At 41.1% G+C, this 18,580-nt stretch overlaps 2 protein-coding genes across 8 annotated transcripts; both read left to right on the top strand.

Annotated features, from left to right (window-relative positions):
• Positions 1–1,170: 1,170 nt before the first annotated feature.
• Positions 1,171–6,980, top strand: LOC115138678 (heterochromatin protein 1-binding protein 3-like). 2 transcript variants are annotated; one of them, XM_029675802.2, is made up of 12 exons: positions 1,171–1,542; positions 2,044–2,119; positions 2,863–3,058; positions 3,151–3,310; positions 3,406–3,543; positions 3,725–3,796; positions 4,078–4,229; positions 4,445–4,535; positions 4,643–4,802; positions 4,952–5,063; positions 5,263–5,424; positions 5,542–6,980. In XM_029675802.2, the coding sequence occupies exons 2-12, from the start codon at positions 2,053–2,055 to the stop codon at positions 6,026–6,028; spliced, it is 1,797 nt and encodes a 598-aa protein (XP_029531662.1). In that variant the 5' UTR covers positions 1,171–1,542; positions 2,044–2,052; the 3' UTR covers positions 6,029–6,980. The 2 variants fall into 2 exon arrangements, with proteins under 2 accessions (XP_029531662.1, XP_029531654.1); XM_029675794.2 differs by having other exon boundaries at positions 1,172–1,542; positions 4,075–4,229.
• A 553-nt stretch (positions 6,981–7,533) lies between these two features.
• LOC115138690 (SH2 domain-containing protein 5-like) lies at positions 7,534–18,465 on the top strand. 6 transcript variants are annotated; one of them, XM_029675838.2, is made up of 11 exons: positions 7,534–7,780; positions 8,958–9,057; positions 11,608–11,722; positions 13,009–13,089; positions 13,253–13,327; positions 13,412–13,558; positions 13,683–13,883; positions 14,027–14,222; positions 14,360–14,465; positions 17,327–17,486; positions 17,625–17,760. In XM_029675838.2, exons 3-11 carry the CDS (start codon positions 11,669–11,671, stop codon positions 17,664–17,666), a joined length of 1,062 nt encoding a protein of 353 aa, XP_029531698.1. In that variant the 5' UTR covers positions 7,534–7,780; positions 8,958–9,057; positions 11,608–11,668; the 3' UTR covers positions 17,667–17,760. The 6 variants fall into 6 exon arrangements, with proteins under 6 accessions (XP_029531698.1, XP_029531692.1, XP_029531675.1 ...); XM_029675815.2 differs by having other exon boundaries at positions 7,538–7,780; positions 17,585–18,464; XM_065000567.1 differs by lacking the exon at positions 7,534–7,780 and adding an exon at positions 7,862–8,343 and having other exon boundaries at positions 17,585–18,464.
• The last annotated feature ends 115 nt before the right edge of the window (positions 18,466–18,580 follow it).

The following is an 18,580-nucleotide window of genomic DNA, read 5'->3' as shown; positions in this document are numbered from 1 at the left end:
AAGGTTAAATTAATAGAAATACAATCTGGCTAGTTATAAAAAGGGCTTTGTACAACAGTAGCCGCATTAGCGCAACTAGTTTGTTAGTTAACATTGGCTGGCTACTAGTGATAAGTCTTTCGCGAATTTGAATATTGGGAATCGCATCGGTGAAAGATCCATTTATTTGCCTTCATGATTTGCATACTGCTACCAAAGACAGTACAGTATGAAGATATGCAGAAACTGCTTTTCCCGATATGAATCCCAGATAACGCTTGTAGGCGATGTCATGAAGACGTTGGCTAGCTAAACTCATGTGCAAGTCTCGCGATGCGCATCTGGGTTTAGAAACTGCTGCTACTACTTTTTGAGCTTCAAACAACTATCTGCAAATAAATTACAAAATTATTCTCTGAAGACAGTAAATAATACATATTGCTGGCTATCTAACAAACATTTTATTTTAAGGTGCATATCACAAGCTGACATACTGGTAGCCTACTGTTCGGGCTTTACAATAGATATGCATTTTCTTCGTGTTTCCACGTCGATTTTCAAGCATTTTGAATGAGGAGCTCTTTTAGGTGAACAACGCCAAATGATGCGGCTACAGATGTGGCTGACCGAAAAGACTCAGAACAAATATATTTATAACTAAACCAAGATAGACCACAGCCTGTCGTTTCCAGTGGGATCAACTCAGTCATAAGTGGGCAGAACAAGCAAGGAGGGGGGCAGAGGCAAGCATGGGCCAGTGAGATCCTATTGGCGCGATGTAGCACGTATTTGCATATTTTCTTTAGAGAAGGCCTACCCTGAAGTGTGCGTGTGCAATAACTCAATTCACCCTTGCGCTCCTAAACAACGCAGAGTAAAATCCACAAAACTTTGCCCAATGTTTAAGAGATTTTGGTAACCGAAAACTGTATTGAGATCAAACGTTTCATCGATGAGAAAGTTAACATAATGTTGGCCAAAATGCAACTAGCTTCATCTACTCCCGCTTCTGGTCAGTAGGCTTCCTCTCATGACCATATTTGGTCATGAGTGGAACCGCCAACCGGATGCTCCACACTTCAATACATTGGCTAATTCTTCTGGCTACCACTAGCGTTACGCCGAGGGACATTCCCAATAAAGCTTAAGAAAGCGACGCTACTGCCACCTTCTGGTTTGGACTATTTTAACAAGGCTGACGGACGGTGATCTGCGGTCTGGAAGAAAAAAAGTTTGACTACCAACACTGTTCAGATGTGCTAAATATTCTCGGCCGCCAAACGTTCGATGTACCGGTGAACGTCAAACGTACCGGTGTGTCTGAGCCTTTAGCTGATACGTAAAATACCTATGGAGGCGTTGTAAGATCTGGCAGGCGTCAGCAACGCCTAGGCAGAGGAACGCGCCCAAAATCTGCGCAGTACGACTGCACTTATTTTGGAACGCGCCAAACCTTACCACGACGCTACGTGTACGTTCAAGGGGGAGGGGCACGTAAACAGAATTCTAAACAAAGGAGAGCGAATCAGTTTTTATTTCAACATCTTTGTAGAGAGTCGAAAGGTAAGAATATTAATAATTGTACATGATTAGTTCCTGCAAAAAGTGTTTGACGATAGAGCTCTGGCAAAAATGCATGCACCGTTTTCTCCTTTGCCAATGCAATTTCGATGCATTTACCATCAGCTCTTTGCAGCGCCATTACTGTGTAGGGTAAATGAACAAAATGGCCATATTATTACTGAGGACGTGCATCTTCCTCGTTATGAATTTTTGCCAAAACTTCATACACACTCCTTATTTATTTTGATTTTAATTTATTCTGGTCGATAATGTACTTTTGCAAAGGGCAGTAACTTGTATTTGATGAGTGCACAGGCCATGATTAATGTTGCCTCGCACATGGATATCAGAAGCAGTGGGTGACTTTTACGACTGCATGATGTTACCATTGGGTCTTGCTAGGTTGCTTTGTATCAAACTGTATTGTGATTTTAATAATCGAGTTAATAACTTATCTGAACATGCAAAGGAAATATTTTAATTCCTATCTCTGGTCACCAGTTTGGAGTCATGCCTATACGTCGTGCAGCTAGGACACCACCCCAGGAGATGCCCCCCTCGGCTGCACCAGAGGGAGGTGAGTTCAAGAATCTCAACATGAACAGGAACTCTATTGTGTTCATATCAATGAAGTATGTAAACCCTGGATTGCTGATGCTATGTATTGGCATTTGAGAGGTTTGAAGCAAATGGTGGACCATATTGGGGCTCCACAGTAGTGGAAACGGTACAATTTGGTCATCTCTAAAAATATATATATATATATATTTGTTTTATATTTAGCTTACTTATTATATTACGTGAGCTAAACATAGAAAAATATATAAAGTATATGTGTTTTAAGATTACTAATGTTACTGCCCCCACTTACTGGGGATTGGCAATGTCTGTTATAGAATAAATGTGGCAAAAATGAATGTTGACAATAATACATTTTATTGCTATGGCTTCCAAACTATTATTTACAATTGTGGGGGAGTGCCAAGATGATGTAGTCAAGGTGGCTTCAACACAGCGCCCCCGTGTGTGATTGATAGATATATAGATCTATTTATCTATCATTGGTTCATATGTACCCAGCATTGACAGGCTAGGGGTGAATATGGTCAGGACTTGGTTCTTTCCCCCAATTGAGTCCCATTTGTCATAGTCACTTATCGAATCCTTTCATATTAGTGGTTTAAGAGTGGAATCGGACTTCCCAAATATTTGACAATGTTCTGAGTTCTTGTTGAGTGGTATGTGAATAAAGCATGACATCTGCTTGCTGAATTAACCTATTCAAACTTGTTGTTCTCCCTCCCCCACATCTCTCTCCAGAGCCTGATGCCAGTTCTGAGGAGTCTGCCTCTGTTGAGGAGGAGCAGGAGATGGCATCCCCTGCCCTAGTAGCCAAGGAGGGGGAGGGCACAGGTGAAGGAGAGACCAAAGAGAATGGTGAGAAACCTGAGGGAGAGAAAGGTGATGAATCGACTGGAGAGAAGACTGCTGAGGGGGAAGAGTCTGAGAAGAAAGAGTGAGTTGCTTGTGCTCATACCCTGTGGTTGTTGCTTCCATATTGGTGCAGATAAATGTTTAATTGCTCTTTGTTTTGTTGGTTGGTTGCAGAGAGAAGGATGGCGTGAAAGAGAAAGTGAAGAAGCCAGTGAAAAGGGCCATTCCCGCCTGGGCAACCATGTCTGCCAGCAAACGTGCAACGCTCACTAATAAGAGCACCTCCACCATGCAGCTGCCTAAGATGGACGACATCCTCATCGAGGCCATTGAGGTCTGTCCACCACAAAACACTTACCTTTGTATTATGTAGTTCTCCCTTATTCCCCACGAATGCAACCCCTGCAACTCATCATATTTCCTCTGCAGTCCTGCAAGGAGAAGACTGGGGCCTCAGCCCATTCTGTCATGAAGTACATTGTGAAGAAATACCCTAACCTAGAGAAGAGGAAATTCCTCCTTAAGAAGGCTCTCAAGAGGCAGCTGGAGAAGGGCACCGTCAAACAGGTGAGGAGTCCTTATCACGGACCAAAGCTTACCATGTATTAACATGAATTGCAAATGGTAGGCAGCAGTCTTGGTGTTTTTGATCTGTGGGTTACTTGTTGTGGTGCCCTATATCCTGTTTGTCTGGTGTTTTACCTGCCTGCGTACTACTGTTGCTTTACCTTTTTATTCACTCTCACAGCTAAAGGGTAAAGGCCTTTCTGGGAGCTTTACCATTGGGAAGCAGTCCTCTAATAAACCAACTGCTAAAGGGGTAGGTAATTTTCAGTCGCCGATCTACAAACTTACACACTAACAATTACAATTGACTATTATGTGATTGTTCCATTGGCTTTGAGTAGGCAGAGTTTGGATAATATATGCCATTTAGCAGACACTTATGTGAAATCATGCTTGCATACATTTTTTTTTTTTTAATTTTACTGGAACTGTACCCACTATCCTGGCGTTGCCAGCGCCATGCTCTACCAACTGAGCTACACAGCACCACTTTGTTTGACAGTGATTCTGATTGTGATGGTTTGGTGCTAGAAGCCGATCGTTGTGGCACCTGGGTTGAAGGCAGAGACCCTTGGGGATGCTCTGCCCCTGATCATCACACGGCTATGTGAGCCCAAAGAGGCGTCTTATATCCTGATCAAGAAATATGTGGAGCAGCACTTCCCTCAACTCAACGTGGAGCATAGGTAAATACCTGTTTTATTGTTATATTGGGATGGGTTGGGTCTCTTATTCTGTTTGGAGTACGTAAACACATGCTAACTTACAGTATTACTTGACATAGCAATGCAACCCTGTGCACAACCCAAATCTACAGAATGTTTAATGCAGTACCTTTGAACTATGGGATGTTCGTGAAGGTTAAATAGAATTTCCAATGCAGTCACTATTTCATTCCTAGGCCAGATATCCTAAAGAGTGCCCTGGTGAGAGCTGTGGACAAGGGTCACCTGGAGCAGATCACTGGAAAAGGTGCCTCTGGAACATTTCAGGTTAGCCTTATACTAAAGGAATGCACAATTCAGTGTACTTCATGAAGTCTGATGTTGGATCTCTGTTGTATGAGGTGTTTATCTCAGCCCCTCTTACTCTCTTACAGCTGAAGCGGGAAGGGGGCAAGTTCCTGCTTAAAGGCGGGCCCCTGGAGGACGCTATCATGACAGCCATTGTGGCAATGAACGAACCCAAGACTTGCAGCACCACCACACTCCGCAAATTCCTGTTAGAGACAAACCAGGACAGCATGGAGTACCGTGTGGGTAAGACCTGCTCCCTGACTCTCTTAAGAGAAACACTGCTTTGGCAAGATGTGAATACCTACCTGCAACTGCAGGAGCGCTCTCATTAGCTAGGTTAAATCAGAGATGTAAAGATGCTTTATTGACCCCAGGCACTTCTCTTCCCTCAGTGAACAACCTGAAGAGGACCCTGCAGAAGTGCAAAATGATGGGCTGGATGGATCAGATCACTGGGAATGGGCTAAACGGAACCTACCAGCTCTGCTACCCTTACTACCCCAGGTAGAACACCACTATAGGAAGGTTACTATGTGATGTACATTGCTACCCTCTGTACATCATTGCATTGCTACTATGTGATGTATATTGTTGCCCTCTACATCATTGCATTGCATGTGCTATACCAGGAACAGTATTTCCTGAAGTTCACTCACCTGGAACCGAAAGGTTAAAGATCAGACTGTCTCTTCTTATTCCACAGCCCAGCCATTCTGTTCCCTGAAAAACAGAATGTGAAGGAGCAGAAAGTGGCGGAGAAGGACAAACGCAGAAAGAGGGTTGACTTGTCTGATGAGGACTCTGATGAGGAGGAAGAGGACTCGTCCGAGGAAGAGGAGTCAGATGATGAACCCCCTCCTAAGAGGTGAGTCGAAGGTCAAGTGGATAAAATCCAATGAGCATATTTTGATTGATATTGTCATACATAGCAGTGAACCATTTGAAACTCACTAACAGTGTATTTGTTCAATACGATCCTTAGGAAAGCTGGGAAGAGGCCACCACCTAAAGCGCGTCGTCCCCCCCCCAGCAAGAAGTCTCGGCCGGCAAGTCAGTCAAGGGCTAAGGGCAAAAAAAGAGCTGCCCCAGCCAAGAGGTCTGCACCCCCAGCCAAGAAGTCTGCACCCCCAGCCAAGAAGTCTGCACCCCCAGCCAAGAAGTCTGCACCCCCAGCCAAGAAGTCTGCACCCCCAGCCAAGAAGTCTGCACCCCCAGCAAAGAGGTCTGCACCCCCAGCAAAGAGGTCTGCATCCCCACCAGTCAAGGTACCCCCACCAGTCAAGGCACCCCCACCAGTCAAGAAAGCTGCACCTGCGAGCAAGCCCAAAACGCCCATCATCAAAAAGCTGATGAGCAAGGCATCTAAGCGGCCAACGCCCAAAAAGTCACCTCCTGCAAAGAAGGCAGCAGCCAATTCTGCAGTGAAGGCCAAGCCAGCAGCTCGCAAGTCCCTGAGGGGGAAGAAGTGAGTTTACTATTGCCCAGCAGTGGAAGTTTAACTGTAGCTCTGAAGACAGTGGTGCTCTGCCTCTCTCCATGCTCTCTTTCGCATCATTGTTTTCCTCCAGTTTGGGGCTATAGAATTATTTTCTCTGTAGGATTGGGATGTGGCAGTTATTAGTTCATGTCAATTTACTGTACTTGGGAACTGTTCTATTTCTGTGAACCCAACTTTTAATCTCCATTGTGTAGAATGGCCTCTTAAAATATGTAAAACTGCCTAGGTAAAGAATTGTGAAATTTCCATCACTACTTTTATTTCCCTCACACACTTAATTTTGATAATGTATAGGCAGAGATCCAGAATCAGTGACTTTTACTTTTTGCATTTTGTCCCAGTCCACTCTACCATGTTTTACCTGGACACATTCCTTTTATCAAATAATTCGTTTAGCATTTTGGAAACTTTCTTCCTCTACAACATTTTTGATTTCTCTACATTTAATCTGGAGTGAACTCATCTTAAAGGATATTGAGATTTATGTTATTAAGTGAATTTGAGAGCATAATGACAGCCAACTTTTCATGTAATGAATTATTGTTTATTACGAATTCTGTTATTTAAATGATCGTATGAGTGAAACATATCCATCGCTGGGCCTGTGGTTAAAATACTTAATTTGATTGGAGTCTAACTGATCAGGAAGCACTGTTTGTCATTGTGATTTTCAGTACTACTGCATAGTATTAGGGTTTTTTTTTTTGTGTGTGTAAACAAACAAGCTAATCAAAGTGAATTGGTTGTGTCCTATAAAGCGAAAAGAAAACAGACCAATACAATCTTCTACATTCTGTGTACTAGTGAAAGATTGTGAATAACACACTTTGTTTTGAAGGAGCGTAGCTCATACCCTGCATGCATGCGTGTACTCTTTATGTTATGCTTTTTCCCAAGTCATTATTAAAATGGCTATATTTGTACTTCCTTCATTCTGTCATGGTCTCAAGGGGAGACAAACACGAAATAGTGTGTCTGCTGTTGGAGCTGAAGTATATATTTTAAATACTACACAATACAAATCCATAATGTCAATTTGGTTCACTCATGAATAAAGTGCTGGATAGTTTGAGTAAAGGGTTATTAAATAGACTAGAACGTTACAATTTATTAGGCCTATGTCCATACAGTTTATAAATCATTATTTGGTGCATTAAGTGGATCCTCATTCAGAGAGATGCAACAACTGTTTACTTTGCAAATGTTGAGCATGTTGATGAACAAGGGGGAAATTATGAAATTAACATACATTTAAATTCAGGATGGATGGGCTGCTGCAAATCAGTGAAGGGTGTATTAATCATTAGTTAAAACTAGTGTCTTTCAGACAACTGCAGGTGTCACTCCATTTCGTTCCGTTTGCTTCCGTTATATATAAAATAAAATAAAACGTTTTGCAACAGAAGTCGCGTAATGAATACATCCCATATCTAGGTCTACACCTATGTTGCGCAATGAGTGTATGGACCATCAATATGGGATGATTTATATCGGCTCAACGTGCGTTTAAACGTTTTTTTTATCTCAAATATGTCTCGAAAGGTAAACGTTTCTAGTCCCGCCCAAACACACCGGTGAATAGCCAACTGAATTGAGTCGGGGCGGGCGTCAACTTGACGATGAGGTAACTTTGACTGGGATAGGAATTCAGAGTTTGGAACAGTGGAACGGGGTCCGGAGTACAAGAGTGCGGAAGTGAAAAGAGCGTTGTTGTGGCCCTAAAGTAAGATATTTGATTAGCATTGATTTATTGACATGTTTACTTTGCCAAAGCTGTACATGAATCCTTGCATAAATGTTTGCGCTCATAGAACAGACTAACAGGTTTGGGAGTAACGGATTACATATAAGAGATTACAACATTTACATTTAAGTCATTTAGCAGACGCTCTTATCCAGAGCGACTTACAAATTGGTGCTTTCACCTTAAAAACGATCCTTGTAATATATTACCAGCAAAAATATTTTAACTAGATACTTTTGAAAAACTAGATGATTACTTCAAGGATTACTTTTAAATTCAGAAAGGATGTTTGCAAAAACAATCTTTGTGACACTTCTCTGTTTTGTAAATTACACTCAAATTAGCATGGAAAAAAAGGCACACATTTAAATTAGTTCCACCTGAGCGAGTCTGACCACTATGATGACACACGAAATGTGTTTGATCGATCGCGGGAAAAGCGCAGGAATAGGCTTTTGTAGGCTACAGTCCAAGGTATGTCTTCCAATGGTGCGACTGATGTCAGCATCCAAAGATTATCCAATTTGAATCAACGCTTGGAGGTAAGGATGACAGCAGTGTAGTCTACGGCGATACGGATATCACTTATTGATATCTACACGGCGCATTGATGTGAATCACACTGATGCTCTCTCATTTAGCTATTTGTGCCTTACGGAATGTGATTGTTGTGGATGGCTGTTCACAAATCCAAACGTGTATTTGAACCCGATAATGGTTGAATTCAAGAAGTTTAAACTGCCCATCAATCATTGTTTCTGAAACCAGTGGACTGCCAGTGAAAAATGCGCTCTTGCAACAGCTGCATAGTGCGGATCCCAGCCTATGGAATAAAAATAGTTTTTTTCCCCCATAGGCCTGTTCAAACTCGCACACTTTTGACACACTTAAAGGGGCAATATGTTGTTGCTACATCCAATTTTTGACTTAAATGATGAGCTCATGAGTTTAATTCAACTTTCACACTCCATGAGAACCCAAAATATAACCTTGTTTTTATCCAATGTTTGTAAACATTGTAAATGTAAACAAACACTGTATAGCCTCATAATATGGTTAAAAAAATCATTTTGATATCATGGATGGTCAGTCCTTGCATCCATAGCTCTGTCTATTAATCTGAGAGTAGTTACATTTCTCCATTCCCATCCCTCAGCCTACCAAAACAGAGGCGGCGAAACGATTTTGTTCTTGTTTCATCGGTGGATTTGCCCTTTAAACTGCTATCAAGATATCAAAGTGTCACCAACAAAAAGGTAAACAATAGGCCTATAGCAAATTCAGCATATGGCATTAATTTTTCACATGTAAATAGCACTTTTCTGTAGTGCTCAAAGCATGCCATTCCATGAGCGCAGCATTTCTTTTTCAACTCGAATCAATGAGCCCAATCAGTCCTGCATGACAACAAAATCATAAACAGAGTAGGGTTGGCTAATAAATCCTTAGTTTTGGGATTATGCTCAAGCAAAATAATTTGGCTAATCTATACTTCCATATTTCCAAATCCTATTCTTGAAGATCAAGGGGTATACCATTTATTGGAATGACTGGAATTCTGATAGACTGGTTTTTAATGTAAATATATAATTTCATTGTATTATTATATGTAGTGGGGAAGAGATTGGTTAGAAGAAGCCTACATAACCAACCCATAAAGTAACATTTAACATCCATATGGCCAGCTATGTAAACTTTAACATGGATTTATCCTGCAATAGATGTAGTTAAATTGGTAACATACATTTTTGTCTTCTTCTAATGCATTTTAAGGGGAAAGTAATCTAAAAGTAACTGAATGTAATCAGATTATGTTACTGAGTTTGGTTAATCCAAAAGTTACTTTACTGATTACAATTATGGAAAGCCAACTAGTAACTGTAACTGATTACATTTAGAGAGTAACCTACCCATCCCTGCAGACTAATGGGTGATACCTGCATGCTCTGAATGATGTAGGTTATGGAATACATTTTTACATCTGGTTAAATCCACACCAGTAATAGTGATTTGTATGCTACTCAAAATGTGTGGCATGTAATTAATTAGAAGATTCAAACACAACAATGCAACAACCTATCAGATTGCAGGTGCATATAGCCTTTTCATAATATGGCCAAGAGGAGAAGGGGCAGATAATAACCTGACAGACTCGAGTTTTGGAAATTGCTGAAGCCTTCCTATCTACCACCACACCAGTGGTGGAAAAAGTACCCAATTGTCATACTTGAATAAAAGTAAAGATACCTTTTATAGAAAATGACTCAAGTAAAAGTGAAAGTCACCCAGTAAAATACTACTTGAGTAAAAGTCTAAAAGAGTTTGGTTTCAAATGTACTTAAGTATCAACGTAAATGTAATTGCTCAAATATACTTAAGTATCAAAAGTATAAATCATTTCAAAATCCTTGTATTAAGCAAATCAGACAGCACAATTTCTTTTTTGATTTTTTTTTTCATTGGATAGCCAAGGGCACACTTCAACACGCAGACATCATTTGTGTTTAGTGACCTCTGCCAGGTCAGAGGCAGTAGGGACGACCAGCGATATTCTCTTGATAAGTGCATGAATTGGACAATTTTCCATTAGGATCCAGCTGCGACATCATCTCTCGTAGCAGTCATCCCTCAGGGTCTCTATGCTGCCATCTACTGATATGTCATCTCTCAGTGCAGTGCATCGCTCAGGAAAAGTGGAGGTGTCGAAAGGAACCATATAAGGAGAAGTGGGGATTTTGAAAGGAACCATATAAGGAGAAGTGGGGATTTTGAAAGGAACCATATAAGGAGAAGTGGGAATTTTGAAAGGAACCATATAAGGAGAAGTGGGGATTTTGAAAGGAACCATATAAGGAGACGTGGGGATTTTGAAAGGAACCATATAAGGAGAAGTGGGGATTTTGAAAGGAACCATATAAGGAGAAGTGGCGATTTTGAAAGGAACCAAATATGAAGAAGTGTCTTTTAACACTAGAAGTGCTGGAATTCCATAACTGCTAGAACTGAAATGACTTGATAGTTCAATTATTATTATTATTATTTAAAATATTCAATAATAAATCATGCATTGTTCAAGTTCAGGTATCTAACGTTAGCAAGTATTTACATTTACGAAAAACGTAACGTTACATACATGGTTACCAGTAGGTAACGTTCAAAGACACAGCTCACAATGGGTGAATAGACATTTTTGGGGGATAACTCAAATTCCTTACTGTCATCTCTGCAGAACATGACTGACATCTTGAGTGGCACCTTTCAAAACCCACACTTCTCTTTATATGGTTCCTTTCAAAATGTCCACTCCTTTCGAAACCCCCACTTTTCCTGAGAGATGACATTGTAGACCCTGAGGGATGACTGCTCTGAGAGATGACATTGTAGACCCTGAGGGATGACTGCTCTGAGAGATGATGTTGCAGCAGGACCCCTCCAACTTTCCAGTCCTGCTAAGCATTCAAAATGTAAGAAATACTTTTGGGTGTGAGGGGGAAATGTATGGAGTAAAAAGTACTGTATATTATTTTCTTTAGGATTGTAGTAAAGTAAAAGTACTTAATTAGTACTTTAAAGTATTTTTACTTAAGTACTTTACACCATTTCACCAAACATACCTGTTTCTAGCTTAAAATTAAAAGGTTTGAATTGTTCACAGCTCATTTTAGCACTTCTACCTGCCTACAAAAGCATTTTTTTCACATGGGGAAAATAACACTACCGGCTAGTGCATATGACACATCATTCACATGTCTAATGTTGATCATACTGGGTGCTGTAAAGCTCTCTGCTATATTCTGATTCTGTAGAACTCAGGGGAACTCGTCCAGAAACAGCAGCATAAAGAAGTAGGCTAACTCAGGAGTGAGAATGATGGGTGAGACACCGGTCAGGGAGGATGGCACAGTTACAAGGTCAGCTGAGGTAAGCCATATCCACTGACAGAGCAAAACACATACATCTTCCTCCTCCCCATATAGGAGTTGGTTACTACACTGAACAAAAATGTAAACAACATGTAAAGTGCTGATCCTGTGTTTCATGAGCTGAAAGAAAAGACCCCAGAAATGTTCCATACGCACAAAAAGCTTATTTCTCTCAAATTATGTGCACACATTTATTTAAATCCCTATTAGTGTGCATTTCTCCTTTGCCAAGATATTTCATTCACCTGACAGGAAGCTGATTACACAGCATGATCATTACACAGATGCACCACTCTAATATGTGGGGCACCTGTGTAATGTGCACTCTAAAATAATGTACTTTTTAGGCCACTTTGTACCATAAGCCGCCTCCAACACTGTTTCAGAGAATTTGGCAGTACGTCCATCCAGCCTCACAACCGCAGCCCACGTGTATGGTGTCGTGTGGGCGAGCGTATTGCTGACTTCAACGTTGTGAACAGAGTGCCCCATGGTGGTGGTGGGATTATGGTATGGGCAGGCATAAGTTACGGACAACGAACACAATTGCATTTTATCGATGGCAATTTGAATGCACAGAGATACCATGATGAGATCCTGAGGCCCATTGTCGTGTCATTCATCCGCCACCATCACTTCATGTTTCAGTATGGTAATGCACAGCCACAGCACAGCCACATGTCGCAAGGATATGTACACAATTCCTGGAAGCTGAAAATGTCCCAGTTCTTCCATGCCCTGCATACTCACCAGACATGTCTCCCATTGAGCATGTTTGGGATGCTCTGGATCGATGTGTATGACATCGTGTTCCAGTCCCTGAAAATATCCAACAACTTCTCACAGCCATTGAAGAGGAGTGGGACAACATTTCACAGGACACAATCAACAGTCTGATAAACTCTATGCGAAGGAGATGTCACACCATATGCTGACTGGTTTTCTGATCCATGCCCCTACCTTTTAAAAAAAAGAAGTTATCCGTAACCAACACATCTGTGTTCCAAGTCATGTGAAATCCATAGATTAGGTCCTAACTAATTTATTTAAATGGTCTAATTTCCGTATATGAACAGTAACTCAGTAAAATCTTTGAAATTGTTGCGTGTAGCGTTTATTTTTTTGTTCGGAATATTAGTTTTTTTTTTTTAAATGTGTCCTAAGAGGATGAAATCTGAGTGGACTCTACTTCCCTTTTAAGACCTTGTTAATTAGTTACATTACGTGTTTATCTATAATCAACCATTTATAGTATGTGTAACATAGTCTTTCTTGTTTATATAGTATGTTGGGTCTTTTCATGTGGACGACTGCTGTTTGGACGATCAGATGCAGCAGTTGCACACACAGCTAAAGTCTCTCAAAGTAGGTGCTGGTAGTGACAGGCTAGAAAGCAGCAGCAGTACATTAAAACACATTTTGACTGTTCACAACTTATTATGGTGGAGATGTGGAATTTTTAGACAGCCCGAATGCAAAGGCAAACACGAAAAGCTTTGCCTGAGGTGTTGAAATGTCTTTTTCACAGACATGCAAGAAAAGGAGGCCTGTGTCCCTTAAATTTTCCATCAAAGGGGTGAAGATGTATGATGAAGATGAGACGGTAAGATTTGAAATTCCCAGTCTTAAAAGTCATCAACATAATTTCTTTCCTTTTGTGAATTACTTTCCTCTTCCTTGTCTGTAGACCCTCCTCATGGCCCATGCTCTACGAAGGGTCTCCCTTTCCACTGCCCACCCCTCGGACGCCCAGTTCGCCTTTGTTTCCCACAACCCCGGCAGCCCTGATGCCCAGCTATACTGCCACCTTTTCAAGGCTAGGCATGCCAGAGCAGTAAGAACCTGTATTGGATCTTTATCTCCCAAGATGATTGACAAGAAAATCCCTTTGTGTGTCTGTTAAGCTGCAGTTTCTTGTATCTGATTTGTCTCTCTGTTGGTATGTTGTTTTCTCCCAGGCCCAGTTCCTGAACCTGTTGCTGTGCCGCTGTTTCCAGCTGTCCTACCTGGCAAAGCACCCAGAGGAGGCGCAGGATGAGTCTGTCGGCCCACTGCCCAGCCGTGCCCCCTCCCTCCTCAACCAGGGCTTCCCTCTCTGTGTCAGTGCCCTTGTGTCATTCCGAAGGGCCCCCACTCAGGGCTTACTACCAGGGGAAAAGGTCAGGACAAACTTGTGATTATGTTTTAACTGAATTGTGAAAGTATTATTTCACTGTGCTATTTTTATTTGCTTTGCTGAGCCCGTACATTTTGCTGGCTTAGCAGTTGGCCAGTTAATACTTCCTATGGGTCTTTATTGTAGGTCTTCCCATTGAAGAACAATGGAACAACAACTGAGGAACAACCGAGCAGCCAAGAGGAGGTCTTCAACTCCTCTCCTTCCCTGGTGCGCAAGAGAGCCATCCGCAACAAAGTACTGCGCTCAGGAGCCTATCGCTCCTTCACTTACAGCCCTCACAAACAACGTCACCTCCAGGATCAGCTAAACTCTCCAGAAGGTGGGTTAAATGTGCAGAGAGCACTTTCAAGAGTGAAACAATTCATTAGGTAATGTTGAAATAATTCCCTAGAGGGACCACTTGGAATGGGATCATCACACGATGCTAAGGAATCTCTCTTCTTATGTGTGAAACAGGGAAGGGGCAGGACAAAATGCCAGTGAGGAGAGCCCGGGCCCCGAGCCTTGCTGAAACAGAAGAAGCTCTGGCTCAAGCAGTGTGGTGTTGGGCTGGCATTGCCACGTGAGTCCTCTTGCATTTACCTCACTCACACTGATGCTAGTTCCTAGTGTATTTTATGGAGTGTTCACTTGACAGTGGTGTAAAGTACTTAAGTAAAAATACTTTAAAGTACTACTAAAGTATTTTTGGGGGGGTATCTGTCCTTTACTTTACTATTTATATTATTGCCAATTTTTACTCCACTACATTCCTAAAGAAATTAATGTACAGTTTACTCCATACATTTTCCCTGACACCCAAAAGTACGTGTTACATTTTGACAGGAAAATGGTCCAATTCACACACTTATCAGGAGAACATCCCTGCTCATCCATACTGCTTTTGATCTGGTGGACTCACTAAACACATGCTTTGTTTGTAAATTATGTCTGAGTGTTGGTATGTGCTCCTGGCTAAATGTAAATTAAAATATACATAATTATTATTGGGCCTTCTGGTTTGCTTAAAATAAGGAATTTGAAATTATTTATACTTTTATATTTGACTAATTCCATTTACTTTTGATACTTAAATATGTTTACAACCAAATACTTTTAGACTTTTACTTACAGTGGCAAGAAAAAGTATGTAAACCCTTTGGAATTACCTGGATTTCTGTATGAATTGGTCATCAAATCTGATCTGATATTCAGTCACAAAAATAGACAAGTCACAACAATAGACAAACAGTCTGCTTAATCTAATAACACACAAACAATTATACGTTTTCATGTCTTTATTGAACACACCGCGTAAACATTCACAGTGCAGGGTGGGAAAAATATGTGAATCCTTGGATATAATAACTGGTTGACCCTCCTTTGGCAGCAATAACTTCAACCAAACGTTTTCTGTAGTTGTGGATCAGACCTGCACAATGGTCATGAGGAATTTTGGACCATTCCTCTTTACAAAACTGTTTCAGTTCAGCAATATTCTTGGGATGTCTGGTGTGAACCATTCTCTTGAGGTCATGCCACAGCATCCCAATCTGGTTGAGGTCAGGACTCTGACTGGGCTACTCCAGAAGGTGTATTCTCTTCTGTTGAAGCCATTCTGTTGTTGAATTACTTCTGTGTTTTGGGTCATTGTCCTGTCCTGCATCACCCAACTTCTGTTGAGCTTCAATTGGCAGACAGATAGTCTAACATTCTCCTGCAAAATGTATTGATAAACTTGGGAATTCATTTTTCCATCAATGATAGCAAGCTGTCCAGGCCCTGAGGCAGCAAATCAGCCACAAACCATGATGCTCCCTCCACCATACTTTACAGTTGGGGCCTTTTTTTCTCCACACATAGTGATGTGTGTTCCTTCCAAACAACTCAACTGTAGTTTCATCTGTCCACAGAATATTTTGTCAGTAGCGCTGTAGAACATCCAGGTGCTCTTATGCGAACTTCAGACGTGCAGCAATGTTTTTTTTTTGGACAGCAGTGGATTCTTCCATGGTGTCGTCCCATGAACACAATTCATGTTTAGTGTTTTACATATCGTAGACTCGTCAACAGAGATGTTAGCATGTTCCAGAGATTTCTGTAAGTCTTTTGCTGACACTAAGATTTTTTTAACCTCATTGAGAATGATGCGCTGTGATCTTGCAGTCATCTTTGCAGGACGGCCACTCCTAGGGAGAGTAGCAAACGCCGCAGCCCGTCTGGTGTTCAACCTTCCCAAGTTCTCTCACGTCACCCCGCTCCTCCGCTCTCTCCACTGGCTGCCAGTTGAAGCTCGCATCCGCTACAAGACCATGGTGCTTGCCTACGGAGCTGTGAGGGGAACGGCACCTCAGTACCTCCAGGCTCTGATCAGGCCCTACACCCAAACAAGGGCACTGCGTTCATCCACCTCTGGCCTGCTCGCCTCCCTACCACTGAGGAAGTACAGTTCCCGCGCAGCCCAGTCAAAACTGTTCGCTGCTCTGGCCCCCCAATGGTGGAACAAACTCCCTCACGACGCCAGGACAGCGGAGTCAATCACCACCTTCCGGAGACACCTGAAACCCCACCTCTTTCAGGAATACCTAGGATAGGATAAAGTAATCCTTCTCACCCCCCTTAAAAGATTTAGATGCACTATTGTAAAGTGGCTGTTCCACTGGATGTCTTAAGGTGAACACACCAATTTGTAAGTCGCTCTGGATAAGAGCGTCTGCTAAATGACTTAAATGTAATGTAAATGTAGCAACAGTGCTGAACTTTCTCCATTTATAGACATTTTGTCTTACCGTGGACTGATGAACATCAAGGCTTTTAGAGATACTTTTGTAACCCTTTCCAGCTTTATGCAAGTCAACAATTCTTAATCTTAGGTCTTCTGAGATCTCTTTTGTTCGAGGCATGATTCACATCAGGCAATGCTTCTTGTGAATAGCAAACTTACATTTTGTGAGTGTTTTTTATAAGGCAAGGCAGCTCTAACCAACATCTCCAATTTCGTCTCGTTGTTTGGACTCCAGGTTAGCTGACTCCTGACTCCAATTCACTTTTGGAGGTCATTTGCCTAGGGGTTCAAATACTTTTTCCAACCTACACTGTGAATGTTTAAATGATGTATTCAATATAGACAAGAAAAATACAATAATTTGTGTGCTATTAGTTTAAGCACACTGTGTTTGTCTATTGTTGTTGAAGATGAAGATCAGATGAAATGCTATGACCAATTTATGCAGAAATCCAGGTAATTCCAAAGGGTTCACATACTTTTTCTTGCCACTGTAAGTAGTATTTTACTGGGTGACTCACTTTTTATTGAGTCATTGTCTATTACGGTATCTTTACTTTTACTCAATTATGACAATTGAGTACTTTTCCCACCACTGTCACTTGATGAGAACTCATCTGAACTGTCAGTGGTCTCTAAATCCTTATCATGTGTTGCAGTGACAGCAGCTCCTCCCTGCTTGCAGAGGATGTCCTGGGGTCGTACCTGCTGTGCCCCCATCCTAAGAGAACTGGCTGTGGCTCTCTCATAATTCGTTTCTCTTCTGGACTTGTCACCCACCTAATAGACAACACCTCCAACGGGAAATACCTGCTTGAGGTGAGCAGTCTTGTCAGTTATTCATATTTGACTTGCTTTTAAGTTTAATGTATTTTCCACTAGCAATGTAGTAATTAGTATTTTTTATGTTATACTAGAACTGCCACATAGAATTTAGCACCATTGCTGCCTTGATAGAGCACTGCACCGATATCAAGGGGGAGCTGGACTGTCCGCTGAGTTGTGCCCGTGTGAACCACTGCTATGAGTGGGAGGAGAACGTTGCTAAGGCACTGCCTTTAGCCTTACACCAAGGCCTCAAAAGAAAGAATGCAAAATATACCCAGAGGAAACAATGGGTTTAAAAGTCATTTCTGATCATTGGATTGATCAATGTATCTCATTTTCTTAAAGACACTGACCATATGTTACACTGACACCTTAAATATAATATTATATTATTATAATTAACTTGTATGCTTCACTTTTGTTATTGTTTTCAGATTTCTGATAGAAACACAACTCTAACTATCAAATTGACTTCCAGCAGGTGAATTGTGATGAGTAGAGTAACATTTTGACACTTAGCCTCTGGGATGTAGGGTTGTTTTAATGTCAAAAAGCTATGTGTGTTTGAGTATATTCTTCTATGTTTTAGCTGCACCTACTTTACTTCACCTACGTTTGAATTATATTATTTTAATTACATTATTTTAAAACGTAGGAATATTATTTGTGTGTTTGTATAGACTATATAGGGATTAAGATTTTTAATAGATTAAGCAGACTAAGGTTTTTTTTGTACATTAACTCTCTCATGTTAAGCTGTCTTTTTGAATGTGTTTTTCACTGCCGTCTTTTAAAGTGTTCTGTGAGAACTAGCAGTATTTCTTCATTTTGATTACAGATAAATGTACTTGCTGAATGAAAGTGTATTGTTGTGTTTTATATTTTTAAGCATAATGCATTGCCATATTGTATACTGTATACCAGGTATTCCAAAACTGGGGTACGCCAAATAAAAATGTGATTCACATACTTTAAAAATATATATATATAAATCTTCAAATTTTCAAACAGACCATTTATATTTCCAACAGGGCTATACATTTGGGTGAACTCTTTTTCTTGCCTGAGTAGCCTCGTTTCACTGC

This window comes from Oncorhynchus nerka, linkage group LG2 (assembly GCF_034236695.1).
Source record: "Oncorhynchus nerka isolate Pitt River linkage group LG2, Oner_Uvic_2.0, whole genome shotgun sequence".
Classification (NCBI taxonomy): domain Eukaryota; kingdom Metazoa; phylum Chordata; class Actinopteri; order Salmoniformes; family Salmonidae; genus Oncorhynchus; species Oncorhynchus nerka.
The sequence above is the reverse complement of the archived record's forward strand: the minus strand, read 5'-3'. Positions and strand labels throughout refer to the sequence as shown.